Below are 27,596 nucleotides of genomic sequence, written 5' to 3'. Positions count from 1 at the left end.
GAAGAGGGATCATTTGGGCTGGAACACCAAAAACACCTTGAAAATATCTTCAAATATATTGAAGAACTGCAGCATCAGGTGGGGAAGCGCTAAACCAGTGGGTGAGGGCTTGCAAAAAGTCTCATGTGCAGGACTTTTGGCAAGAAACCAAAAAAATGCTTCTCAACATGATCATGGCTGGGTTTGGGAAAGGATTACATGTGCAGCACCCAGGAATGAGCTCAGAAATGCCCTCTTCCCCTGTGCCCCTGACATCTGGCACAGCTGGAAGGATTCCTGCACTGCTGGCTGGGGTTTTCTCACATGGATTTCGTGTTCCCTGTGCCAGGACCTGGTTATGGTGTTTGGACAGCCTGGCCTGGGGGTTTCACACCCTGCAGGGACACAGGGGACAGGGATGGCATCGGTGCAGGCAGGGCTGGAGCTCTGTCTGTCCCACACACAGGACAAGGAGGATCTTCAGGCAGAGCTGGGGTGGATCTGGGTGGCTCTGCCCCCTCCCCTGAGCCCCAGGGAGCAGCCAGGCCATTGTCACCTCCCAGAGGGCACAGAGGTGTGTCTGAAACCTTTCTGGGGAATTGCCAAGCCCTGAATTAACCAAGCTGCTGGCTAATTAATATTACAGAGTGCTGCTGTTGTTGGGACATCCGAAGTGCAATGTTTGTAGTGTCACTGATGCCTGGTTTTAAATCCCAGGTGATGCAGAGGCCTGTGTGTCCCTTCCCAAAACATCACACAGAGCATTTGATGGTTTTAATGCCAATCTCGTTTTTTAGGAGCATTTTTTCTTGAAGGGCAGAGAGGCACAAACACCTGAGCCTGCCAGGGCCAGGGAGCCCCAAAAAGGCCCCAGGTGTGATTGTGGCTGGAAGCTCTGGGACAGCTTGGACTTTTCTTGAAGATGATTCTTTCAATGAGCATCTGGGAGCTGGAAATACTCTGCCAGGTTTTTGGAACATTTTTTTAAAGCAAGGATGGGGAAAGATGACAACCAGCCCAAGGTTTTAGTGAATGATGTGTCAGGGAACTCATCGCTAAAATCAGATGTTCTGAACGAGGCAGCCCGTGCTGGGTTTTGCTGGAATTATCCTTCAGGATGGAGCGTGGAACCCCCCCTGTCCCTGTGCCCCGGGCTGCGCTCTGGGATCTGGATTTGGGGCAAAACCCGCGTGGTTCGGGTCCGTGCGGGGCAGAGCGATGGCTCCGGCTGCACCGCCGGGGGGGTCCCCTAGGTGTCCCCATTCCAACGGGATTCCAGCCGGGTAATGTCCCCATTCCAACGGGATTCCAGCCGGTTTATGTCTCCATTCCATTCGGGATTCCAGCCGGTTTATGTCCCCATTCCAACGGGATTCCAGCCGGTTTATGTCTCCATTCCATTCGGGATTCCAGCTGGCTTTCCATGTCCCCATTCCATTCGGGATTCCAGCCGGTTTATGTCCCCATTCCAACGGGATTCCAGCCGGTTTATGTCCCCATTCCAACGGGATTCCAGCCGGCTTTCCAGAGGTAGATGTTCCCATTCCATTCGGGATTCCAGCCGGTTTTATGTTCCCATTCCATTCGGGATTCCAGCCGGCTCTCCAGAGGCTTTGAGCCGCCTCCATGGGGAGGATGCGATGTCCCAGCGGACACCGCCTGGTCCCATCCCCGAAGCAGCCGCGGTGCGGGGTCCCCGCAGTTCCCGCAATTCCCGGCGGCTGGAATCGCCGGGTCCGGCTGTTATCCCGGGCCAGGGGGAGCAGCGTCGCGGCTCTGCTGCCCGGGCACGGCGGGATTCGGGTTTTTCCTGCGAGGCCAGGCCGGGCCGGGCCGGGGCCATCGCTCCTTCCCTGCCTGGCTGGGCCGGGGTTTGCTTTCCTCGGCTCGGGATTGCGATCCCCTGGCTGGCTCCGCGGAGGGGCCGAGCCGAGCCGGGCCGTACCCGGGCTGAACCGTGCCACGATGACTGGGCAGAGCCTATCACAGCTGAGCCGTGCCGGTCAGGACGGACCTTGACCCGGCTGGGCAGTGCCGGGCCAGGGCAGAGCCGCGCCCAGGATGAACCGTGACAGTCTGGGCCGTGCCCTGTCTGTGACGTGCCCAGACCGAGCCGAGCCGTGCGGGGCGGTGCCGTGTCTGGACCGTGCCCTGTCTGTGCCGTGCCATTCCTGGACCGAGCCGTGCCGTGCCGTGCCCTGGCTGTACCCGGGCCGAGCCGAGCCGTGCGGGGCCTTGCCCTGTCTGTGCCGTACCCGGACCGTGCCCTGTCTGTACCGTGCCATACCCGGGCCGAGCCGAGCCGTGCGGGGCCGTGCAGTGTCTCTCCCATTCCCGGACCGTGCCCTGTCTGTCCCGTGCCATACCCGGGCCGGGCCGTGCGGGGCGGTGCCGTACCCAGACCGTGCCCTGTCTGTGCCGTGCCATACCCGGGCCGAGCCGGGCCGTGCGGGGCGGTGCCGTACCCAGACCGTGCCCTGTCTGTCCCGTGCCATACCCGGGCCGAGCCGGGCCGTGCGGGGCGGTGCCGGCCGGGCGGGCGGAGGGCTCTGCCGGCCAATGGCTCGGTCGCGGGCAGCCCAGCCCAGCCCAGCAGGTGGAGCGGCTCCGGCTCCATGTGCGCGGCTGGAGGCGGCCCCGGTGCCGGTCCCGCCTCGCCGCTCCCCGGGCGCGCAGCGAGCGAGCGGCTCCGTCCTGCCGGGGCGGCGGCTCCGGGGCCGCTCTCCGCGATGGCTTTCGCCAATTTCCGCCGCATCCTGCGCCTCTCCGCCTTCGAGAAGCGCCGCTCCAGGGAATACGAGCACGTCCGCCGCGACCTGGACCCCGGCGAGGTGTGGGAGGTGGTGGGCGAGCTGGGAGATGGAGCCTTCGGCAAAGTCTACAAGGTGAGAGCTCCGAGGGCTCCGGGAGCAGCCGCGGGGCCGCCGCTCCGGCACGGCGGGGCCGGCTCCGCATCCCGTTAGCCGGGATGGGCACGGCTGGGCTGGGCTGGGATCGCAGCGCTCCGGGGAGGAAGGGGAAAGGAGGGCGAAAAGCTTCCTGCTTTTTTTATTTCTTGCCTTTTTTTACCTTTTTTTTTTTTTTTTTTACTTATTTTTTGTGGGTTTTGGGGTGTTTTTCTGTTTTGGGGGTGTTTTTTTTCTGTTTGTTTCTCTTTTTTGGGGTTTTGTTTTCGGTTTTTTGTTTTGGTTAGTTTTGTTTTGTTTTTGTTGTCGTTGTTTTTGAGGTTTTTTTTTTTTTTTTTTTTTTGGGGGGGGGGGTGTTTGTTTTATTTTTGTCGCCCCGAATCGCCCCGTTTTCAGAGCGATGCTTTTGTGAGCAGCCCCCGGCGCTCCCTGCCAAGCCCGCCGGTGCAATGAATGGAGGGAGGGAGGTTTCTTGGAAGTCGGCGCTTCCAGGGCTGTCTCCAAGTGTTTCCCGAGCCCCCGGCGCTCACAGGGGATTTGTATCCCCGCCGCTGCTGCCGGCAGGAAAAGCTCGGGAGGGCCGCAGGAGCCGGCTCCGTGCTGTGAATGTTTAACCCCGGCTTTAGGGACGGGGGCTTGGAGGAGCAAAGATCCCCCGGACTTTGCTCTCCAAAGCAGCGCTGTCCCTGCCGTGTCCTGGCAGGGGACGGGTTTGGGGTGCAGGAGCAGCCCCGGGACCCGCACGACCCTGAACACACCTGTGTGACGGGAGCCGCTCGGAACGGGGATGGGAATGGGAATCGCCTCTCGGGCACCGGGGCTGGATGGCCTCCTTAGATCACCTGAGAAGGCATTGCCTTTGGAAAAATGAGAAATAAACAGGGCAGGAAGGGAGGCAGGTGACTGCGGGTCAGGACAGGGGGATTTCGTGTTTATTTCTCATCTCTGTCACGGTATTTGACAGAAACTCTAAAAAACTGAGTGCTAAATACCCATTTTTAGTGAAGGATCCTATCCTCTAATAAAACACAGTTCCTAAAAATGATATTTAAATCCCTTCTCCATTTATCCTTCCGAAAGCAGCATCAGTAGAAATTCTGTTGCCATTCTGCTCTGTGAGGTGCATTGGAGACACGTTTATGTGTAGCAACACTCACTCGTAGATGATTCCGTGCTTTTATTTGCTCAAGTTTCTCAAACAGCGACAGGAGCCAGGTAAACAGTGTAAAATAACTTCAGTGGCCTCTGAGAGAAAGGAAAATTTAAATAATTATTTAAATGCTTTCTATTTAAAACATGTATAATGTACCCAAAGTAGGTGACTTAGAGAATAAAGCTGCTTTAGAGGTGGCTGGTTTGGTTTTTAGCCTGAATGCCTCAGTTATTAACCCCAGCCTCACAAGAAAAGCATTGTCAGAGTAACTTTATTACTGTAGGTAAAGAATGTCAGCCTGTCAGGCAATAACAGCTCATCCCCATTTTGACACAAATTAGAATGAAAATGTCCCAGTGGACACCGTGTGTTTACAACCAGAAGTTGTAAACCTTCTGGAATATTCAGGCAAATTTTTGCTTTTGGGGAGTTTTAACCCTGTCAGGCAGGGTGGGGTTTAACATCGTGCCAGAAATCAAAGGGTTACTTTATTGTATTTAGCAACATTTTACTTCACCATTGCTTTGATGTCTTCTCCACCTGTTCTCCATTCCATCTGGCAAAAGGTCATGGCTGGATTTGGAATTCTCATCCAAGAGTTTGTTCATTTAAAAACCCCAAATTATTTGGGGGTGCTGTGCTATAAATCCTTATTTTAGGATCATAAATCCTTATTTTATAATTATTAACAATCCTTATAAATACTTATTTTAGTATTAATAACCAGAGACACATTTTCCCTTCACCTAAAGTGTTTTTTTTTGTTGTCTCCTTTTGCTCTTTTATATCTGGGGTGGGGATGAGTGTAAGGTGGGATGTGAAAGAAGGGGTTTGCCCTCTTGTGCTGCTCAGAGGCCAAAAAATCAGCTTAAAACTCACCACAAAATCAGCTGAATAACCCCCCAAAAATTGCAGAATAACCCCCCAAAAATTGCAGAATAACCCACCAAAACCACAGCAGCTGAATAACCCCCCTGTGCTCCAGGAGAGCGGCGGCACCCAAAATTCAGAGAACAACTTGAATCATTCTCTTGACCCTAAAATCAATTTAATTTTCTCACTGAAGGCACTGCCTGGAGCGAGGCTGAGTGTCTGCAGGGCCCCGAGGTTTCCAGGATGTTGGAGTGGGTTCCTGCCCATTTTCCAGCCCTTTTCCACGCCCGGAAGCGTGGGGAGGTGACGGTGCATCCTGCCCCGTGTGCCATCTGCTGTGTCCCCTTGGAAAGGGCTGAGCAGGGCTTTGTTCTCTGGGCACTCAGACCTGGCACAGGCTGAGGTGTGGAGAGATGGAAACATGGGCTGGGTTTGGGAGGATTTGGGTTTATGGGGCTGGGTGTGAGCAGGGCTCGGGGATTTGGGGTATTCCTGCCCTGTGGGATCCTGTCTGGAGCTCAGACAAAGCTGAGCTGGCTTCTCACAGTGTTTCCAAAAGTAGGACAGGCTGCATTTAAATACTCATTAATTAAAAAGAATGAAATTTATAGTGGAGTCTGGATCCTACGCGGCAGACCTAAAAAACCTGCGGCCAGCAGAAACTGGGCCTGGGATTTCCCTGTTTTTATAGAAAGTCTTTTTGCAGCAAAAGAGGATCTGCCTGCATGAGGAACCAGTTGAACAGAGGGCAATGAAGCTGAAAAGTACAAGGGGGTGGGGAGGAAATGTTCCTTTCTAGCTCCTATTCTGTGAATGCCGTGGCCTTGGCAAGGCCAGGGGTGCACTGAGGACAGGGTGGCAGCCCAAAGGTGACCAAGCTTTGGCACCACCTCATCCAAAGCTTGTTAAATGGACGATCCTAAATCCAATAGTCAGGATCTGTGGTCAGTGGGAAGGCTCCAGCCCACCCAGGGTTGGGGTCTGTAAAGTTCCTCAGACTTCCCAAGCTGCCTTAGAAGAAAAACAGAGTTACTTTCCTGGAAAGACACCTAAAATACTGTTTATAAACCCAGAGGATCTGTGCTGCCACTTCAGAAAAGAAACAAGCAGAGTTATTTTCCTGGAAAAACATCTAAGATAGCACCCATAAACCCAGAGGATCTGTGTTGCCACTTCAGGAAAGAAAAGAAAAAGGCAGAGTTATTCTCCTGGAAAAACACCTAAAATACTGCTTATAAACCCAGAGAATCTGTGTTGCCACTTCGGAAAAGACAAGAAAAGAGAAAAAAGCAGAGTTATTCTGGGAAAACACCTAAGATAGCACCCATAAACCCAGAGGATGTGTGCTGCCGCTCCAGAGCCGTCATCGTTGGAGGCACAAGTGGCAGTGGCAACCCCTGGGCTCTCAGGGAAGATGCTCAGGGTGGAACCAGCAGTGCAGGAGCCCCTGCATCCCCTCTCAGCCCTGCAAACCGAGCGTTCCCTGCCCTGTTAATGCCCCCAGGAAGGGATAACCCCATGTTAATGCCCCCAGGAAGGGATGCCCATGTGGGCATGGGCAGCTCCTGGCTTGCAGGGGCTCCTCTGGCTGCTGGGGCACGGCCTGAGCCCCCCTGCCTTTCCCTGGGGATTGTTTCCCCCTGCCTTTCTCCTGGGGATTGTTTCCCCCTGCCTTTCCCTGGGGATTGTTTCCCCCTGCCTTTCTCCTGGGGATTGTTTCCCCCTGCCTTTCTCCTGGGGATTGTTTCCCCTGCCTTTCCCTGGGGATTGTTTCCCCCTGCCTTTCCCTGGGGATTGTTTCCCCCTGCCTTTCTCCTGGGGATTGTTTCCCCCTGCCTTTCTCCTGGGGATTGTTTCCCCCTGCTTTTCCCTGGGGATTGTTTCCCCTGCCTTTCCCTGGGGATTGTTTCCCCCTGCTTTTCCCTGGGGATTGTTTCCCCCTGCTTTTCCCTGGGGATTGTTTCCCCCTGCCTTTCCCTGGGGATTACTTCCCCCTGCCTTTCCCTGGGGATTGTTTCCCCTGCCTTTCTCCTGGGGATTTTTTCCCCCTGCTTTTCCCTGGGGATTGTTTCCCCCTGCTTTTCCCTGGGGATTGTTTCCCCCTGCCTTTCCCTGGTGATTGTTTCCCCCTGCCTTTCCCTGGGGATTGTTTCCCCTGCCTTTCTCCTGGGGATTGTTTCCCCTGCTTTTCCCTGGGGATTGTTTCCCCCTGCCTTTCCCTGGGGATTGTTTCCCCTGCTTTTCCCTGGGGATTGTTTCCCCTGCCATTCTCCTGGGGATTGTTTCCCCCTGCTTTTCCCTGGGGATTGTTTCCCCTGCCTTTCTCCTGGGGATTTTTTCCCCCTGCTTTTCCCTGGGGATTGTTTCCCCCTGCCTTTCCCTGGGGATTGTTTCCCCCTGTGTCTCTCCCAGGGATTGTTTTGGTGCTCCTGAGAAGCGCTATCTGCCCTGCCCAGGGCTGCCCATGGGGACAGTGGCTCCGATAAGGCAGGGTGGGGACAGGCTGCCCTGGGGGGTTATTCACTGCATCCCTGCAAATCGCCTGCACACAGCTCCATCCCCGCTCAGCAGCGCCTCTTTTGTGCCCTGGGTGTCCTCTCCCCTCCAAAAAAAGGCGAGTTTTGGGTTATCTGATGTGCTGAGTGCTATCGGTGCTGTGCATGCTGCGGGCTGGAAATGTGGCTTTGAAAAAGGGGTCATGAAAGGCTGATTGTTGGGTGGTGCAGCTGCTGCAGCAGCACTGGGGCTGTTTGTGGGCACCAGGGTGGCCCTGGCACCACAGACCCCCCTGCTCATCACCCCAGCCTGCACCACTCGTGGTTGGCTCAGTGATCCAGGCTCAGCTCTTGGTTTGATCCACAAAGGAGCAGGGTTAGGTGGGATTTTGGGAAGGGATTGTTCCCAGAGCAGCTATGGCTGTCCCTGGATCCCTGGCAGTGCCCAAGGGACACCTGGCTAGGGCTTGGAGCCACCTGGGACAGTGCAAGGTGTCCCTGCCCAGGGCAACAAAATGAGCTTTAAGGTCCCTTCCAGCCCAAATCGTTCTCTGATTCTGCACTTTAATTCCTGGAAAGGGTGTCACAGAGATGTTAATCAGAGAGTTAACTTTGAGAAAGAAAAGGGAAGGAAAACAGAAACAGGGGAAGTTTGAGCTGATTTGCCATAGAAATGTAAGATCAGATCATGATCTTGTCCTTTAGAACTGCTGAAGGGTTTGCTTAAAATGTTTTTGCTCGGTAAGGAGGAATGGGAAGGTTTAACAATGTTAAACCTGGCTGAACTTTAAACCTGATTTTCACTTGCAGCTGATGGGAAGGTGGGATGCTGTGTCCCTGCTGCAGCCCTGTGCTCTGTGCCTGTCTCTGTGTGACAGGGGACAGGGACAGCTCTCCATGGCCTAAATACTTGGGCAATGACTTCAGTGGCACAGCCCAGATCCTGGCAGTGCTGCTGCCATGAGAGCTCAGATCAGCCTTTCACCCTCAGCACGTGGCAATCGCTGCCCAGAAAAACTCCTCCCTGATTTTGTAAATGTTTTATCTCCTGAGAATCCAGTTTCCCTGGACGAGAGGTTCTTGTTCTGTCCATGGGGTGCTCCTGTAGATGTGGGGCTCTCAGGTGTCTGGGTGTCCCCAGGGGCTCTGGGGGTGGCTGTGCTGTGTCCCCATGCCCTGGCACTGCCAGCCTGGCCCAGCCCGAGTGCACAGGGAGCAGAGATGGAGCAGGGCACGCCGTGCTCCTGTGGGAAAGGAGGGGGCAGCTCCCCAAGGGCAGGCTCTGGATGTGCCACCCCGGGCTGGGGCTGGACGGGGCAGCGTGTCCCTGGCACAGAGCAGGGCTCTGTTCCTGCTGCAGCTGCTCCCTCTGCTTCTCTCTGGCTGGGGAAAAGCCCCTCGGTGCCACCTCCCTCCCAGGCAGCTCACAGCTCAGGGACCTTGTGTGACCGTGCTCACAGGGGTGTGAGGATGGGGGACGAGATGAGGATCTCACTCCACATTTCAGAAGGCTGATTTATTATTTTATGATATATATTACATTAAAACTATACTAAAAGAATAGAAGAAAAGGTTTCATCAGAAGGCTGGCTAAGAATAGAATAGCAAAGAATGATCACAAAGGTTTGTGGCTTGGACTCTCTGTCTGAGCCAGCTGACTGTGATTGGCCATTAATTAGAAACAACCCCATGAGACCAATCCCAGATGCACCTGTTGCATTCCACAGCAGCAGATAATCAATGTTTGCATTTTGTTCCTGAGGCCTCTCAGCTTCTCAGGAGGAAAAATCCTGAGGAAAGGATTTTTCATAAAAGATGTCTGCGACGACCTTGCTGGCATTTCTCACCTCCTGTCCCCAGGGCTCCTGTCTTGATTTGCTCTCTGTGGTGTCTGGAGAGGTGGCACAGGCAGAGAAAGAGGAGGCTGTGCCCATCAGCTGCTCTTGGTTTTCCCCACAGCTGGCTCTGCTGCTCCTGCCCTGTATTCCTCCTGCCAAGGGCAGTGCCAGCAGTGCTGGGCAGCGCTGGGGACAAGGAAGAGCTGAGTGTTGTATTGCCCTGCCAGGACCTTGCTGAGCTGGTGCTTTCCAGCCCAGTGAGGGAGGGCTGCCAGGGCCAGCCCTGCCAGGGCCAGCCCAAACCCCTTCCTCGGGTGTCTCAGCCATCCAGCCCCTGCTCCCACAGCCCTCTGTGCACCAAGCTTGGAGCAGGGAGTTGCTAGGAAACTCAGAACTGCCTGAAAGGATTTTCTCCTCTATTTTTTAGTTATTTTCCCAATGTTGTGGTGTTGTCTGCATGCAGACAGGGCCAGGAATGCTCCCTTGGAGCACAGTGCTCTTCCAGGACCGGTGATTTGAAGGATGCTTGGGCCTCTCAACTATCAGGCATGAGAAAATTCACTTTGATTTGAGAAATGAGGGGTTAGCTGCTGAATGATTGATTATGTTTATGGCATTTGGATGGAAGGGGAAAACTGGAAATTCCCTTTTGATGCACAGAAGGTTGTAGGTGCAACAGGAAACATTTGATAAATAATGTTTACTAATTTGTTCTAATGAACAATAAATATTGCAGAATCACTGCAATCAGAACCTTTTATCCATGCTGTAAATCCATCCATTTTCATTAGAATAAATTCAGAGCAAAATTGGGCATTGTCACTCTTTAATTTTAGGCTGAAGATGCTGGGTCGGGGTGGAACTTCCCTCTCCCCAAACCTTGCCTGTTTATTTGCATGGGCCAGGAGCTGTGCTGCTTTCTGTGGGTGTTCCAGCAGCCCCAGCCCCCTGTCTGTGCCTCTGTGGCCTTTGGGTGCAAGCTCTGGAACATCACGTGCAGTTCTCTGGGCTTCTCCTCTCTGCCCCCTTTGCTGAGGGCCAGCAGAGGTGTTTGTGCTGAGCTTTGGTCACAATTTTGTTTGGCAGAGCTGCCCAGGGGCTGTGGCTGGAGCTGAGCTCTCTGCTGGGGCTGCTTTCCGGCCCTCAGCTTCTATAACCAAAGGAAGGCATTTCTGCTTTTCAGTGTTTTTTTTATTTAACGGTTTTTGGGGTGTTTCATAAGCCACTTCCCCTTCCCTCTTGCTGAAATGTTGCCACAGCTGCCAGAGCAGCAGGGCTGGGCCTGGGCTGTGCTGGGCCTGGGCTGTGCTGGGCCTGGGGCTGGGGCTGTGCTGCTGTGCCCTGCCCAGGGGTCACCAGCTCCTCTTTGGTGGCACCTGGGCATGAATCCAGCATTTCAACAAAACCCCAAATAGGATTCTTTATGGTTCTAGGGTGCCCGATAGGCTTGGAAGCCATGGAATGGTTTGGGATGGAAGGGACCTTAAAGCTCATCTCATTCCACCCCTGCCATGGCAGGGACACCTCCCACTGTCCCAGGTGGCTCCAAGCCCATCCAGCCTGGCCTTGAGCACTGCCAGGGATCCAGGGGCAGCCACACCTGTGCCAGGGCCTGCCCACCCTCACAGGGCACAATTCCTTCCCCAAATCCCATCCATCCCTGCTCTGTCAGTGTGAAGCCATTCTCTGTTTCCATCACTCCCATTCCTGAGGAACACTCTCTCTATTTTTAATTTTTTTTGTGCCCTTCAGGCACTGGAAGGCCCCTATGAGATCACCCCAAAGCTTCACTCCTCCAGGTAGAACAGCCCCAGCTTTCCCAGCCTGTCTCCATTCCTGCTCCATTGATTATCTGACAGCACCACGAGCACTGACTCAATCCTGGCCATTCTGTGTTTATTGATACAGGGAGGTTCGTGAGGAGGCAATTAATCAGGGGCAATTAACCATGATGTAATCCCTGGGAATCACGTGAGGGATCAGGAGTGGGGTGGGACAGGCCCAGCTATCACCCCACAATTGAGCATCCCTGGTTTCTCCAGGTTCCTCCTGGGGCTCCAGCCTGGTGACATCTGCAGCATCAGCTCTCCTGGCATGGGGACAAGGAGGGGAGGAAGAGCTGACACAGAAATTTGGTGGCATGGCACCTGTGGGGATGACCCCATGGCCTGGGGTGCAAAGGAGCCGAATGAGACCCTTGGGGAGCTCTCAGTTCTGCTTTTTGTGCCAGTGAGAGTTCAGGGAGGGTTTTCCTCTGCCTCACCTAGAAACTGGCCGTGCTGAACCCTCCAGCCTTCCCCTCATGGGTTCTTGCAGGGCTTAAAATAGTTCCTGTGTTTGTCACGCTGGGATTTCACAATAGCTGCGGGGTGAGTCACAGGCAGAGGCCAAAGAGCCACTTCTGTCACCTGGGCAGGCATCTCTCAGCCCTGGGATCCACAAAAACCAGCAGTGCTTTCCCTCTGAGGAGCAATCCTGCTCATCCCCTGTCTCCTGGTGTTCCAGGGGTTGGGCAGCATCCCCCGTGCCCCAGGGCTCTCAGGGAAATCCTTTCCCTGGTTCCTGCTGGACTCCTGTGTGGCTCTCTGCTGTCTCTCAGTTTACTGAGTAACTTTTATGTGACATTTGTGGAATGCACAAATTCCAGCCCTGCTCCTGTCCCCGTTCCCACTTCTGTCACCTGGGCAGGCACCTCTCACCCCTCAGATCCACAAAAACCCAGCAGAGCTTTCCCTCTGATGGGAAATCCTGCTCATCCCCTGTCTCCTGGCATCCCAGGGGTTGGGCAGCACCCCTTTTGTCCCAGGGCTCTCAGGGACATCCTTTCCCCTGTTTCCTGCTCCTCTCTCTCAGTTTACTGAGTAACTTTTATGTGACATTTGTGGAATGCACATTCCAGCCCTGCTCCTGCACTGACCTGTCACCATTGACTTGCTCAGGGGCTGCTGGTGGCCACGAGGGGATTTTGGGGTTGAAATGACTGTAATGAACCCCCTGGAGTTCAGCAGCACCTCCTGGGCACTGTGCTGGCAGCTCTCTGCTTGGGTTTTTTATTTTTGGTGCTAATTAGCACCCTAAGGACAAATTATCTGTGGGATTGAAATGTCCAGGAGTGGAGGAGCTGAAGATGGAACTGGCATCCAGCAGCCTCAAGCTGCACCAAGGCTTGGATATTAGGTTGGACAGGTTGGATATTAGGAAAAAGTTTTTACAGAAAGGGTGATAAAGTTCTGGAATGTTCTACCTGGGGAGGTGGTGGAGCCACCATCCCTGGGTGTGTTTAACAAAGCCTGGATGTGGCACTGGGTGCCAGGGTTTGGGTGAGGTGCTGGGGCTGGGTTGGACTGGATGATCTTGAAGGTCTCTTCCAACCCAGTGATTCTGTGAATTCTGTGTGTGATTGTGTGAATTCTGTGTGTGATTCTGTGTGTAGTTCTGTGTGATTCTCTGTAAATTCTGTGTGTGATTCCATGTGTGATTCTCTGATTCTGTGTAATTCTGTGCATGGATTCTGTGTGTGAATTCTGTGAGTGATTCTGTGAGTTCTCTATGTGCATTCTGTGAATTCTGTGTGATTCTGTGAATTCTCTGTGTGATTCTCTGTGTGCATTCTGTGAATTCTGTGTGTGGATTTTGTGTGTGATTCTATGAATTCTGAGAATTCTGTGAGTGATTCTGTGAATTCTGTGTGTGATTCTCTGTGAATTCTGTGTGATTCTATGAATTCTGAGAATTCTGTGAGTGATTCTGTGAATTCTGTGTGTGGATTTTGTGTGTGATTCTGTGAATTCTGTGTGTGATTCTCTGTGAATTCTGTGTGTGATTCTATGAATTCTGAGAATTCTGTGAGTGGTTCTGTGAATTCTGTGTGATTCTCTGAATTGTGTGTGAGTTCTGTGTGTGATTCTGTGCATCCTGTGTTTGATTCTGTGTGATTCTATGAATTCTGTGAGTGATTCTGTGTGTGATTCTGTGAATTCTCTGTGACCCTGTGCATTCTGTAACCCCTGTCCATCCCAGCTCACACGATGCAGGGATGCAGAGGTGCCTCTGCCCTGGCCCCCGCCCCAGGCAGGCACAGGGGGCTCGCAGCTGCTCCCCAGGGGTGCAGCCATAGCAGTGAGCCAGGCTGGGCTGTGGTGCCTCCCCAGCCCAGTGTGCAGCCCCTGGCCCAGCCCAGCCCCTGCCCTGCTCCCGGCTCTCCCCAGGTGCTGCAGGGCCCCAGCATCCTGCAGGGCTGGGCTGGCAGGGCCCCTCCGCTGGGAGCAGAGCTCCATCCAGGGGAAGCCCCACCTCTTCTCACAATATTTACTTCCCCTGCTTGGAGCTCTCCCAGCTCTGCGAGTGCGGAGCAAACACAGTGGGGCACTTCTGGCTGCTGTTTGGAAGGGCTGGGCTTCTCCCCGTGCTCCTTCCACGTTTCCCCCTGCCCTGCCCTCTGTGTGAGAGCCTCTGCTGCTGGCTGGGTGAGAACCCAGCTGGGCTGAGCGAAAGAAACCCCCTAATTTCTCCTGAAAGCAGCAGGAGCTGCTGGCCTGAGCGTGGGCAGGGAGCCCAGATGGAAATGGATTTGTCCCCTGTGTGAGGACAGGGCTGTCCCTGCCAGCTCCTGGAATGCAGCAACGCTTCAAAACACAGCACAGATCCCTCGTGTTCCTCCCTCTGCTGAATGATTTGCCCAATATTCCTTCCTGCCTGCCCAGCTGTCCCTTGGTGCGTGTGACAGTGTCACCCAAGCTGTGTGAAGCTGTTCAGGGGGGTTTGTGGTGTTTGCAGCAGGGATTTATCCTCCTGTGAGCTCCCCTGAGGGTTTTCCAAACACAGAGATGGAAACTGCAGAGTGGGGAGAAAGGTCATGAGCAGAGCTTTGTGACGGTGTTCACAGGGGTCTGAGGATGAGGGAAGAGACGAGGATCTGACTCCATGTTTCAGAAGGCTGATTTATTATTTTATGATATATATTACATTAAAACTGTACTAAAAGAATAGAAGAAAGGATTTCATCAGAAGGCTGGCTAAGAATAGAATAGCAAAGAATGATAACAAAGGTTTGTGACTCAGCTCTCTGTCCAAGCCAGCTGACTGACCATTAATTAAAGCCAGGTGATTGACCATTAATTAGAAACATCCAACATGGGCCAATCCCAGATGCACCTGTTGCATTCCACAGCAGCAGATAATCAATGTTTGCATTTTGTTCCTGAGGCCTCTCAGCTTCTCAAGAGGAAAAATCCTAAGGAAAGGAAGGATTTCCCATAAAAGTTGTATGTGACAGAGCTTGGCTGGCTCCTCCAGGGGTTTCATCCACAGTGGGAATTGTTGCCCTGGGGGAGAGGGGAGGAAAAGGTGGGAGGAGGTGGAATTGCGGGGAGCAGTGGGTGAGCTGCTGACTCAATGAGCTGCTGGGAATGTCTGCATGCTCCTGAGTCAGCAGCTCCTGTCTCACCCCTCTGCCACGAGTGACACATCTCCTGCTGCAGCTGGGCTGTGGATTTTACAAATTTTACACAATCACTGAGGTTGGAAAAGGCTTTCAGCATCATCAGATCCAGGCTGTGCCCCATCCCCACCAAGTGCCACCTCCAGAAATTCCTGGGACACTCCATTGATGAGCTCTCCCAACCTCCCTTGGGCAGTTCCAGTGCCTGAGCCCCCTTTCCATGGGGAAATTCCTGCTGTGCCCATCCTGAGCCTGCCCTGAGCCCCCTTTCCATGGGGAAATTCCTGCTGTGCCCACCCTGAGCCTGCCCTGAGCCCCCTTTCCATGGGGAAATTCCTGCTGTGCCCACCCTGAGCCTGCCCTGAGCCCCCTTTCCATGGGGAAATTCCTGCTGTGCCCACCCTGAGCCTGCCCTGAGCCCCCTTCCCATGGGGAAATTCCTGCTGTGCCCACCCTGAGCTCCCCTGGCCCAGCCTGAGCTGTTCCCTCTCCTCCTGTCCCTGTCCCTGGGAGCACAGTGCCATCCCCACCTGGCTGCACTCTCAGATAGATCTTGGTTGGATTATCTGCATGTTCAGGATTTCTAGTAATTCACCTGTGGTATCATCAGAGAACTTCTACACTTTGAGGTTTCCTTGCTTCCTTTTTTCTCCCCATGCTACAAACAACAGGGTGCACCTCCTTCCCTCAAAGCTTCCCTCTCCCTGTGATGGGAAGTGGTTTGGCTTTGGAGCCCGGAGGGAGGAAGGAGGACCCAGGCACTCTGTGCCAGCTTTGGGAAGCAGAAATGGCCCTGCAAGTTCCCTCCTGGTGAGATGGCTGGGGCCAGCCAAGCTGAGCAGGAACTGGAGCTCTTTAATTTACAGGAACCATCCATGGGATGGGCAGTGTTAAAAGCCCCCTACACTTTAGAGCATTTTGTGGCAGATATTTCTGAGTTGCTGTGCACATTTCAATCCCAATGCTTGGCTTGCTGGGCTGTGAGCGCACACTAACAGCTCAGCTTGCCATCACCATAAAATAAAATAATTGGACTCAATAAATGGAGGTTTTCTTCAACATCAATAAAAAGGGAGTTTTCAACATAGCAGAGGGCAACTTTTTATATTGATAAATTAATTTATCAACATATTGTGATAAATTAATATTTATAACAGTAAATATTAATTTATTGTGATAAATATTAATTTAATATTGAATTTATCACATATATTGTGATAAATGTGATAAATGTTAAAATACCAGTGATAAATGTTAAAAACACCCACAACCCAAAGCTGCTCCAGGGTGGAGTGCCCATCCCTGGAGGAGTCCAGGGAGCAGATTCCAGAGCTCAGCAATTTGCTGCTCCTCACTTTCTCTGCACTCACCCTGATTTCCCTTCCAGGCCAAGAACAAGGAGACGGGAGCTCTGGCAGCTGCCAAGGTCATCGAGACCAAGAGTGAGGATGAGCTGGAGGATTACATGGTGGAGATTGAGATCCTGGCCACCTGTGACCACCCCCACATCGTCAAACTGCTGGGAGCCTTCTACTGGGATGGCAAACTCTGGGTAAGGCTGGGCTGGCACATCCTGCCCCTGTCATGGTGAACAAACCCCTGTCTGGAGCTGATTGAGCATCAGAAATGAGTCATGAGCTCACTCTGTGCTCAGGGCCTGGATTTTCCCTGCTGTCCTCATCACCAAACTCTCTTCTTGCTAAAGCTGCTGGTAAAAACCCAAGGGAGGGCCAAGGGATTTCACAGGGAACTTGGAGTTGGGTTTTTTCCCACCATTAAGAGTTTGTAAAGGGAGAAAAAGCATCACCAGTAAGTTCCCCTCTCTTTTAAAGCACCAGCTGGAAGGGAGACTCTTCCAGGTGATTTTCAGGATTTGGGGCTGATTTGGGGCTCAGCCCCTGCAAAGCAGAGGCACCTGATAGCAAGAGCTGCATTGTGGAGGGGCAGGAACATAAAATGCAGTGGAGTGGGTTGGTGCAGGGGCTGGAACAGCAGGTTCCTGCAGCTCTCTCCCCTAGCCCAGCAGGTTTATAGATGGTTTTTGATTTCCCCTGCCTGCTGTTCTCTCAGAGTGGTGAAAGCTTCAGAGGAAGCCGAGTGTGAGAGGCAGCAGAGGAAGCTGAGTGTGAAATGCTCCTTCCTGTGCTCTGTGCAGGGCATGGAGGGGCTGAGGGAGTGAGCCCTTGGGTGCTCAGCTCTGTGCCTGGGTGAGGATTGTGGAAATCAGGTGAACAGGAGCATTTCCAAACCCATCTCCTCAGTTCATCTGCTCCTCCTTGAACCGCAGGAAGTCAGGAGAGTGGCAAAGGGTGCGTTCAGCAGCTCTGCTGCTTCTTCCTTCCTGTTTTTAACGTCTCAGATACCTCTGTGGCCTCCCCGGGTAGATTTAACAGAGTTAAAGAGGAGATCTCAGCTTGTGGGGCTTGCCTGGTGTGAGCTGGGCTGTTGGAGCTGCCAGTCCCTGCCTGTGGTGCCAGTCCCAGCCTGGCTCCAGCAGTGCAGGAGGGGGATGTTTCATTGGGCTGGTTCAGCAGCACCTTCTGCATTGTCAGCACGTGTTTTCTTGGTTAAAAATCCATGGCTGAAGGCCCTGAGCCCTGTGGAACACCCAGCTTGCAGTGCTGCAGTGTTTCTGCTCTCTCTTCTGCTCTCGAGGGAGCTGAGCTGTCCCGTTGGTATTTTGGATGGATTCTGAGCCCTGGCTATGTTAAGAGCAAGGTAAATATGTACTCTGTGAGGAAGGGAAGGACAAACATCCCTCCTAGGATTGGGATTTGGATGGATTGCAAGTGCAGCAGGATTAATCTGGGCTGAAGTAAAAAGGCAAACACAGCCTGAGCCGGGGTGAGAGATGAGGCTGCTTCAGCTGCCACCCTCTTTGGCTTCACCTCCCTGCCCTGCTCTGTCAGCCCCATCCCTGCCATGGGGAGCTTTGCCTTCCCTCCTTCCTTCGTTCCTGGAGGAACGGGGATTGCAGAGTTCCTTTGTGACCTGCCAAAATTAAACTCTGCCACAGGAGCCTCCTGTCTGGGGCTCCCCACCAGGGCAGGTCTGGGGTCCTGTCAAACCCTCCCTGCAGCCCCAGCATTGTTCTGGGAGCAGGATCCTTCTCTTTATCTCGTTTTTGGAGTAGCATTTGCATTTCAGTGCTCAGGCTGGTTTTATTAATGCTCCAGTGTTTCCCTGGCTTGGAGGGGAGTAATTAAGCCAGGCTGGCTTATTTCTGCAGGGCTTTTAGTCCCCACCAGATTTTCCCTGAAGTCAGAACCTTCCTCTGCTTGGTGACCAGTGCTGCTGGGGAAAATCTGCATCCAAACATAAAGAGCAGCTTTTATTGCTCTGCCCACGTCCCTTCCTCGTTGCTGTCTGTGCAGTTGTTTGAAACAGTATTTTCCTGCAGCATTTGCATGCTGGGTGCCTGGATTCTCAGATAAAACCTCTGGGGGTGCCTGTCTGGTCAGGAACCCTCTGTGGCTCCCTTGCTCCTCACAGCCCAGCATGGAAAGGGAATATTCCAAGTGAGCAGCTCCAGATGTGCCCAAGCTCCTGGGTGGCAGCAGCTTGAATAATTCACAGTGCCACAAGCTCTTCCTAAATCACTGTGGCTGTTCTTTCCTTGGGGAAATGTGTGAGGAACCCTCTGCCCGCCCTGAGCTGGGTCAGGTCCCCCTGGCTCTGCCAGGCTCCTCTTTGTGCTCCAGCAGCCAGGAGGAGACATGAAATGAAATATTTATGGAGCAAAAGACCTTTCTGTGCAAGGGGAAATGGCTCATCCTCCTGCAGCTGCTCAGAAATCCTCAGCACTGAAAGGGAAGCACAAACCAGAGAGTTCCTCTGGGTTTTATACCTGGTTTTAAATTGTAAAAGGAGGAAAACCCCAAATCTTGTGTGGGATGGAGCACAGCCCACTGTGAGCAAGGGTTGGGAAAGCACCAGTGAGTTCCCAGGGATAAATCTGGTGGGATAACAGCATCCAGCATGAACTTTCTTGGCATTTAAATCCTCAGCAGAGAGGCTGTGCCCTGCCAGCAGCTCCTATCTCGTTCCATCCCCCTCCACCTCCTTTCCTTTGCTCATGGCAGAGGCCAAGGAGTCTTGTGCTGCTTGAAAACAGCCCAGGGAAGCTGCAGAACTGCCCTGGTGGGAGCTTTCAGGATTTTATTTTATTTTTATTACAAGCCCCGTGGCATTTCATGTTCTTTTGCATAAATCCTGGCTGCTGGAAATGGGGGCACTGAATGAAAGCTGAGATTCTCATGCTTGCTTTTAAAGAGTTTGGTTTGAGTCCTTGTGGCTGGGACACATTTTAAATTCTCTTTTCCTGCACTGTGATGCAGGACTTGGAAACACAGAAGCAAACCCCCCTCACCCAATATAACACAGCTTTTAAAATGGACTTTTAAAAGTTATTTGTGGCTTAGGAACGGGGCTGAGAGGGGGTTTGCTTGCTTTGAACAGGATTTTCCCTGATAATTATTACAGCATGGGAAAGGAGCACAACAACAGCTCTTGTGTTTTGTGTCCCTCTCAAGGGCTGCGTGGTTGGGAGTCTTTTTTTCCCCCTTCCAAAACAACAACAAAAAGCCAGGCTGAGAGCTGGGAGGAAGGGAGGAACTTCTGATGTGCTGCTGCTGCTGCAGCATTCTGCAGTTCCCAGTGTCTCCTCCCGCAGCCAGAGCACTGATAACACACAGGGGAGGAGAATTCTGTTTGTGTGACCTTTCCTGCAGGAAACCTCTGCTCCCAGGGCATGGTGGCTGTGCCCAGCCAGCCCAGCAGCAAACCCAGGAGCCTGAGATGCTGCAGCACTGAGGCTGCAGGAACCGCTAGAAATTCCAGGTATCTCTAGAAATTCCAGGTATCTCTCGAAATTCAAGACATCTCTAGAAATTCAATGATATCAAAACATCATTTGGCCCCAGGTGTTGGAGCTCTGTGCTGGTGGTGGGACAGCTTTTCCAGGGAAGCCCTGGGGAGTTGTCTCCCCCTTTCCTGCTTCTCCCTGCCCCAAGGTTGCCATGGCAAAAGGGTTTTTGAATAAACAGCATTTTCCTGGAGATCAAAGCAGGAGTTGCTGCTCTGTGCAGGTAACCCTGCCTGCCTGGGCCTTTTGGGGAATGGCTCATTTAACCAGCTCAGGGTTTCTCCTGTGTGGGTACAGACTCCCACAGCTGGCACAGACACTCCAGCTCTGTGCTGCTCTTTGTGCTCACATTAAAAAAGCCCTTTGCATTTGCTGTGGGCAGGCCCTGACCTGCCCAGCCAGGCACTTTTGGGATTGCTCCCCCTTTGATATGGATGTTGACTGGAGATTTGGGCATTCTTGAAAATCCTGTAGCATAAAGAAATGCTCATTATCCCATGCACTCGACTGCTGGGCTATGTAAAGCATCTGCAGCCTCTGAGGCTGGCAATACCTTTGCTTTAAAACAAACAGAAAAGGGAGCTGGTAGCAGGCTCAGATTCCCCTCAGTTTTCCTTAGCAAAGGGAGGTTATCACAACTTGCAGGGATGTCTTGCAGGGTGAGCAGCCTGAGCTTGGCTGAATGCCCGTGGGGATGTGTTTGTGTGAATGCTGCACCAGAGCAAGGCTCTCCAAGCTGCTCCTCTCCATTCCCTGAGGAATCCCGTGGCTCTTTGTGTCCCTTTAAAGCTCCACTTGGCAGCAGAGCTGCAGCCCTTCCTACTTGGCCTCCTGCTCCTGGAGCTTTGTACCAAACTTCCCCCAGAAGTTGTTGAACTTTGTTGTTTGAGCTAGCGGGACTCGAGCACAGCCCAGGGAAAGCCCAAGAAAACAAAGAGATCCCAAACTCTGCTGAACAGCTCACCAGAGGAACAGCAATCCCTCCCCTTCCTCAGGAACATAAATCCCAGTCCCTGTGGGATCTGGCAGGGCTGGGGAGCTGCTGCAGGATCAGCCCCGCTGGGAATAGCAGCACTGAGGGGGTGGGGTTGGCTGGACCGGTTTCCAAATTCCTACCAGTCCAGAATTCAGGCAGAACTGCAAAACACCCCCAGGAGCTCCAGCAGGGTGGGTAGGAGAGGAGCAGGTGTGGGCAGAGAGCAGCAGGGCACTGCCTGGCCCTGGGAATGCAGCAGGGACATCACAGCAGGGACATCTCCTCCCTGGCCTCAGGGGCAGCTCCTCAGCTCGGCCAGAGCTGCAAAGTGGAAAAAGTGATGCAGCCCAGTGGGGTTTTGGTGCTTTGCTGCATTTCCTGGGTCAGCAGTTTGCTGCTCAGAGCAGCACAGTTGAAGTGGGTGATCACTCCTGCTCCAGCTTTGGGGCTGTGTCTCTGCCAGCTGGGATGAGATGGGTCAGATCTCTGGTGGCATCTCCTTCCCTTCTCTCTGCCTGGCCATTCCCAAAGGCCTGGAGGTGTAAATCTTCCTCTGTTGGAAATCTGGGCAGCAAGTTCCCCCTCTGTGCTGTGAACGTGAGCTTCAGCATTCAGCCTCCTGGCAAGTGACCATAAATCCTATTCTGGGTAAAACTGGGGGGTTTCCCTTAAAACAGAGAGAAACCCGATGATTTTTAGCAACCCCCAAAATGATTTATGGCAAATTGCCACAGCCCAGGTGAGTTCAGGAGTGCTCCTGCAGGTACCAACAGGACAGCCTAAAGGAGAACAGAAACCTTTGTCTGCCACCCTTTGCACAGGATAACGTTGCATGAAGAGGTTATTGAGGTAATAATTCCTTGTGATTGCACAGCCTTGTCATCTGCACACCCTGGAAGGCTTCAGAAAAGGCCTGGTGTCATTATCCTGGCTCTGAGAGTGAAGGCACAGACAGGGATTTGCCTAAAGTTTCCCCAAGGGTAAATGGCACTTGGGAATGAGTGCTGGGTGCTGGGTCCCAGTGCAGGGCTGGAACGTGAGGCCGGAGCTTCATGAAAAGAAAAGCAGAGCAGACAAGAAGCCTTGTAGGCAAATCAGCTTTCAAAGCACCTGAAAACTTTGTTTAGGACTGAATTGCAATGAGCCACGTTCCCACTTGGCTGGATCTCCCAGGGAATGCTAAGGAGCAGGGTTTGCATAGACAGGAATATTTATGAACTCCCTGTGGATAGGAAACAGTGCCTTGAAACCCAGCTTCAGCAAGGAGGGATAGCTTGCAGGTTTAAACTTTATTCTGTGTCAGATATAGCCTGAAAGTTGTCATTTTCAGGGAGGGAGGGATGTCCTTTTGCAGACCTCGTGGCCTGGAGTGATCCATTGACTTCAAAGCCCTCACTGGAACTGTTCAACAGCAACACTCAGGGTTGTGTGATGGATCCAAGCACCCTGTGCTGGAAATTGGGGATGATTAGGAGAAGTAGTTGATGTTTCTAAAAAGCCCTGGAACTGTTAACCAGCAACACTCAGGTTGTGTGGTGGATCCAGGCACCTCATGCTGGAAATTGAGGTTGATTAGGACAAGGGGCTGTTCCTAAAAAGCCCTGGAATTGTTAAACAGCAACACTCAGGTTGTGTGGTGGATCCATGCACGTCATGCTGGGAATTTGGGGATGATTAGGACAAGGGCTTGTTGTTTCTAGGGAGATGCCAAGCAGGAATGGAAAACTCCTCAAGCCCTTTGCCAATCCTTCAGTGCATTGTTCTCCTCCTGGCCAGGTGAGGCTCTGGGGCTGTGCTGGAACTGCTGACTCCATAAAAGCCACCAGGAAACTTGTGCTGGGTCAAACTCCAGCTCTGCCAGTGAGCTTTGCCCTCTGAGATGCCTCATCTCCCTCAGATGCTGACACAGGGCACTTGGGGCATCTTCCCACTGAAGCAGCAACTTCTTCCTTTTTGCTATTTATATCTGAAACGATTCTTGGAGTTTTGCTTCCCATCCCATAACAAAGTGAACTTAGTGACCTCCAAATGCTGATAACTTGGTGAGAAAAGGGATCCCACTCACAGCCCTCCGAGAAGCACAAGGAGCTTTTTGCAACATCAAAACCATTTGGTTGAACTCAAAGGAGTTTCAATTTGTGCTGCCAACATTGCAGTAGGGATGGGAATTTTTCTGCCATCTGTGGGGGGCAGTCCAAGGAAACATTTTGTCATCTTGCAGTGATTTAAATGTGCAGAGCTCATCCCCAGTTTCCTTCAGATCAGCAGGGAGCCCTGCACTTTGCCAGGAGTATTGACTTTGTTCTCCATAAAGTTTTCTTACTCTGAAACTCCCTAAACTTTGTGTCCCTTGTTTCCTGCCCTGCATCGTCTTCCCCCCACCCCTTATGGGGACAACATTTTTTCATTTCTGATTTCAAATATTTTTCTCTGTAGGTTATTTTGTCCAGAAAAGGGGGGCAGAAAAGGTTTATTATATTTAAAGTCTCTGAATGGTGTCCTTGTCCGTGAGGGAAAATTGGCAAGCTTGGAGCCTTCTCTTACAGAGAGGGAATTATTTCACTTCCACCTACAGCATATTTGCCATGTCAGGCCAGCTTTTGACATTTGTGCTGCTCTGGGGCAGCCAAGAGGCTTTTGGTGGCTTCTGGATTGTTCTGTGCCCTCTCTGTGGCTGCTGAGGGCTGGCTGCAGCTGGAGCTGGTGGCTTTTGCAGATCACAGTGGCCTTTGGGTGTTGTCCCCTTTTGTCTTGGTGCTGCTCTGGTCTCATGGTGTCGCAGACATCTTTTATGAAAAATCCTTCTTTTAGGATTTTTCCTTCTGAGAAGCTGAGAGGCCTCAGGAACAAAATGTAAACAATGATTTTCTGCTGCTGTGGAATGCAACAGGTGCATCTGTGATTGATCCATGTTGGATGTTTCTAATTAATGGCCACTCACAGCCCAGCTGGCTCGGACAGAGAATCCGAGACAGAGCCTTTGCTATCATTCTTTCCTATTCTATTCTTAGCCAGCCTTCTGATGAAATCCTTTCTTCTATTCTTTTAGTACAGTTTTAATGTAATATATATCATAAAATAATAAATCAAACCTTCTGAAACATGGAGTCAGATCCTCGTCTCTTCCCTCAACCTGAGACCCCTGTGAACACGGTCACATCATGGGGCTCCAGGAATGAGCCTGGGATGGATTTTGTGGTTCAGCCCCCAGCAGAGAGCAGGAGCAGCTCAGCCTGGCTCTGGGTGAGCCCGTCTGGTGGAGCAGTGATTTCCACCTGGGTGATTTCCAGATTGCAGCAGGGCTTGGCAAAGGAGTGTCCCAGCTGGCCCCAGCCCTGCTGCACTGCAGGGACCCCGCAGGGACACCCCAGTGCTCCCTGGCATGCAGAGGAAGGAGCCAGATGTGCCCACAGGGGTGCCCAGCAGGGCTTTCCTGGCACCACCACCCACTTACAGGAAAAGCAGCCAGGAATCCTTCACATTCAGCAGAAACACAGCAAAGGGAGAAGGGAAAGAGCCCGAGGAGCTGGGGGGCCCTGGCTGCTGCAGCTGTGCTGGTGCTGCACACAGGGGTGAGCTGTGGGTGTGAGGGTGGCAGTGAGAGGGGCTCAGAACAGAAACAGGCACTGCCAGCTGCAAACCCCCTCTGCTCCGGAACTTTGGGCTAATTCCCCGCTCTGGATGCTGAGAAGGTGGCCCAGGTGTGAGGGTGGCAGTGAGAGGGGCACAGAGCAGAAACAGGCACTGCCAGCTGCAAACCCCCTCTGCTCCTGGAACTTTGGGCTAATTCCCCACTCTGGATGCTGAGAAGGTGGCCCAGGTGTGATGGGTGTTAGTGAGAGGGGCTCAGAACAGGTACAGGCACTGCCAGCTGCAAACCCCCTCTGCTCCTGGAGCTCTATGCCAGCTCCACATCTGGATGGAGAGAAGGTGGCCCAGGTGTGATGGGTGGCAGGAGGGAACCTGCAGCTCTCTCTGCAAGTGCAGCACGGTTTCCTTTATCAGGTTTGGTTTCTCTTATCTCCGCAGCCCTGTGTGCCAGCACAAGGCTGTGCTGGGGGTGCTTTCCACTGTGGGTGACAAGGACACCTCAGAGCTGGCCCAGAAACGTGGCAGGGCCACGCGGGTGCAGCAGGATGCTGTGGCTTCCCCACAAACACAGAGGGCCCCACTGCTGCAGCCTGGGAGGAAATGGTGAGGGCTGGAGCTGTGCTCAGCTCCTGGGCCAGGCTGGGGGGGTCTGGGGCATGGCAGGGCCCTGTGCCCACTGGGGGCTGCAGGTCTTGTCACAGTGTCACAGAATCACCTGAGGGTACCCTGAGCTGGAAGGGACCCACCAGGATCACCAAAGTCCAGCTCTGATCCTGCACTGGGACGCCAAGTTAAAACTAACTTGTTAAGACAGATAAAACCCAAAATCTGAGATGTCCCCAGAGCCAGCCTGGACAATCCCAACCCCTGCAATCTCCCACCATGTGAGAGAAGGTGGAGCAGATGGGATGGGTGGCAACCTGACAGCTTTTCCTTCCCCAGCTCTCTCTCCATGTGCTCCAACCCTCCCATTTCCCCCTCCTGCCCACACAACGATCCCACAAATGATGGGCAGAGGGGTCTTTCCATGACCTCCTGAAGGCAATTAAGGAATCTTAATGAGATTCCTGAATTGCTGCAGGGCTGCACTGCAGACCCAGCACAGCATTTCCCCATAACCCCATGTGTGTTCACAGATATTCAGAACACCAACGGGGAACAAATCCCCCCACACAGGGATGGCTTTTGCTTTCCACCCCCTGGCCCTTCCTGCCTGCCAGGGAAGGTTTGTGGGCACTGCCCTCTGGTGAGTAAGAGCCAAACCCTGCTGGGGCCAGCAGCTGTCCCACCCTTGGCCACTGGGCACTGTTTGGTGACATTATCTCTCCAGATAAGCTTTGTGTGTGTGGTTTTGCTCTTTGTTTTAGCCATGGAGAAAGTTCCAGACATGCCCAAGAGGCAGGAGCTGTCCTGCCCATGGTGGCAGGAGTGAGCTGGGGCTCGGTGCCACCTTGGGGGCACCTGGGCAGGAGAGGCTGCTCCTTGGTTTTTGTCACCCAAAATGCCTCCAGATCCTGCTGTGGTGAGCACAGGATCAAGATGAGCCATGGGAAAAATCGAGGTGACCACCATTTAACTTGAGTGGATTTTCTCTTATGAATTTCAGTTTAATGTTGCCCATTGCAAAGGTTTTTTGGAAAGGAAAGCTTTTGTCTGCATGCAGAGCTCTGTGTTTTTGTTTTGTTTCACATGTTTTATTGAAACCGTCACAAAGGTTTTCACAGGTAGTGACAGCAAGTTCCTTTCTATTTCAGCCCAAATCTGTTCTGTGTGTGCAGCCAGAGCATCCCCTGGAGCTGGGATTGAGTGAGCCCAGGGGGTTCTGAGCCCCTTGGCTGGGGCTGATTTGGGGCTGGGGGCTCTGTCTGTGCCTGTCACTCAGATAACTCAGAAATTGAGCTAAATGTGATTTTTGGGGTGGTTTTATGGACTGGAAGCCAAAACATGGATGGTGGATTTGTAGGAGCTTTGATGTGGCACTGTGTCCCCCCAGCTGCCTGGGCTGAGGAAGTGCCTGGATTTCCTGGGACAATGATTTCCTCCGCACAAAAATCCTGGAAGCCCCTGGGTTTGTTGTGCACGGGAAATCATTAGGAACAGGATGTTTACTGCCTGCACACCCACAGGGCCCCGAGCAGCATCAGGAGGAGGAGCTGTGGGTGCTCCCAGCCCTCACACAGCTGCTGCTGTCACCTCCATGGCAGAGCCCTCTCCAGGCTGGCCCTGCTCCTGAAGGCAGTGTGGATGATCTGGGACACTGCCAGCTCTGTTTGTTTAAATTGCATTTTGGGGCTGAAACCAGCTCGTTGTTTTTTTAGCTGCTCTGGCCACACCCACAATTATTCTTTGGCATCTCTGCTCTTGTTGAAAATGCACATTTGGGAGTTGAAAGTGCACATTTGGAAGTTGAAAATGCCCATTTGGGAGTTGAAAATGCCCATTTGAAAGTCTCCCAGTGCCCAGCTGCATTCTGCTGTGCCTGGATGCGCACACAGGGTCACGCTGCTCCAGAGGGACTGGTGCTGCTCATTTCCTCATTGCCAGCTGCAAACCTGGCTGGAATTTTGTGAGGTTTGCTCTGAGCAGCCCAGGAAGGGCTGGTGGCCACTGCTGGTTTATCCTGCTCTGATGAATGTGGCGAGGAACACCACAAAAACAATGGGTGGGAATTCTGCTCCTGGGGATGTTTGGGGTGGCAGTGGGGCACAGGGCAGTTCTGTGCCTGGGGACAATTCCTGCCTTTCCTTGTGCTCAGGAAGCTGCTGGTGCTCTGGTTCAAGGCATTAAACAACAACCAAGTGTTGGTATGTCCCATTGATGCTCTGCTGGCCCCATCTCTCCTGTCAGGCTTCACCTGCATGGGTGGTCATTGGTTCTCCTGCTCTGGGAGGGGTTCAGCTGTCTTATTCCCAAATATTTCTCCCCACCTGCCTGTTTCATCCCTGGCCCTGGTTATTCTCCTCCAGTGGTGCCTCTGTCACCCCTGGCCAGGTTTGTCCCCTCAGTTTGTCCCTCTCTGGCTCCTTGGCCCTGGGCTGATTGTCCAAAGCAGTTCCAGCTTTGCTGCAGCCCTGTCCTGCTCCTGCTCCCCATTGTCCCCAAGCAGGGGATCTCAGGAGTGGGATGTGGCTCTCCTGGAGCTGCAGGATCAATCCATGAGAAATGGAGCCTGAACCTTCTTCCCTGAGCTCCTGGGTCTGTGTTTGGAGCTGCTCTGAGTGATGTGACCCCTGTGGATGGGTTTAGAGAGCTGAGCTGTAAACAGTGCTCAGGGCTGTCCTCAGAGTCACCTCTGGCATTTCAGCACTCTGTGTCACCTCCACGAGGAGCAGAGCTGCTTGGAAAGGTGAAGCACCTCTTGTAATCCCTGGCTGCTTGAAATTGTAATCAGTTGGTCTGAGCAGCCCTAGAGAGGAGCAAGAAATGGCTGAGCCCGTGCAGAGCTCAGAGGAGAGGATCTGCATCCCTGAGGTGCTGGGGA

The 27,596-nt window shown here is 52.9% G+C and overlaps 1 protein-coding gene across 1 annotated transcript in view; it reads left to right on the top strand.

Annotated features, from left to right (window-relative positions):
• Positions 1-2,633: 2,633 nt before the first annotated feature.
• STK10 (serine/threonine kinase 10) overlaps positions 2,634-27,596 on the top strand; it is a 41,874-nt gene continuing 16,911 nt past the window's right edge. Inside the window, exons 1-2 of the mRNA XM_059483748.1 lie at positions 2,634-2,864; positions 16,072-16,236. Coding sequence (XP_059339731.1) covers positions 2,709-2,864; positions 16,072-16,236 — 321 coding nt within the window. The 5' untranslated portion in view covers positions 2,634-2,708. The remainder of the gene's footprint in view (positions 2,865-16,071; positions 16,237-27,596) is intronic.

This window comes from Ammospiza nelsoni, chromosome 16 (assembly GCF_027579445.1).
Source record: "Ammospiza nelsoni isolate bAmmNel1 chromosome 16, bAmmNel1.pri, whole genome shotgun sequence".
Taxonomy (NCBI): Eukaryota; Metazoa; Chordata; class Aves; order Passeriformes; family Passerellidae; genus Ammospiza; species Ammospiza nelsoni.
This window is presented reverse-complemented; position numbering and strand designations above follow the sequence as displayed.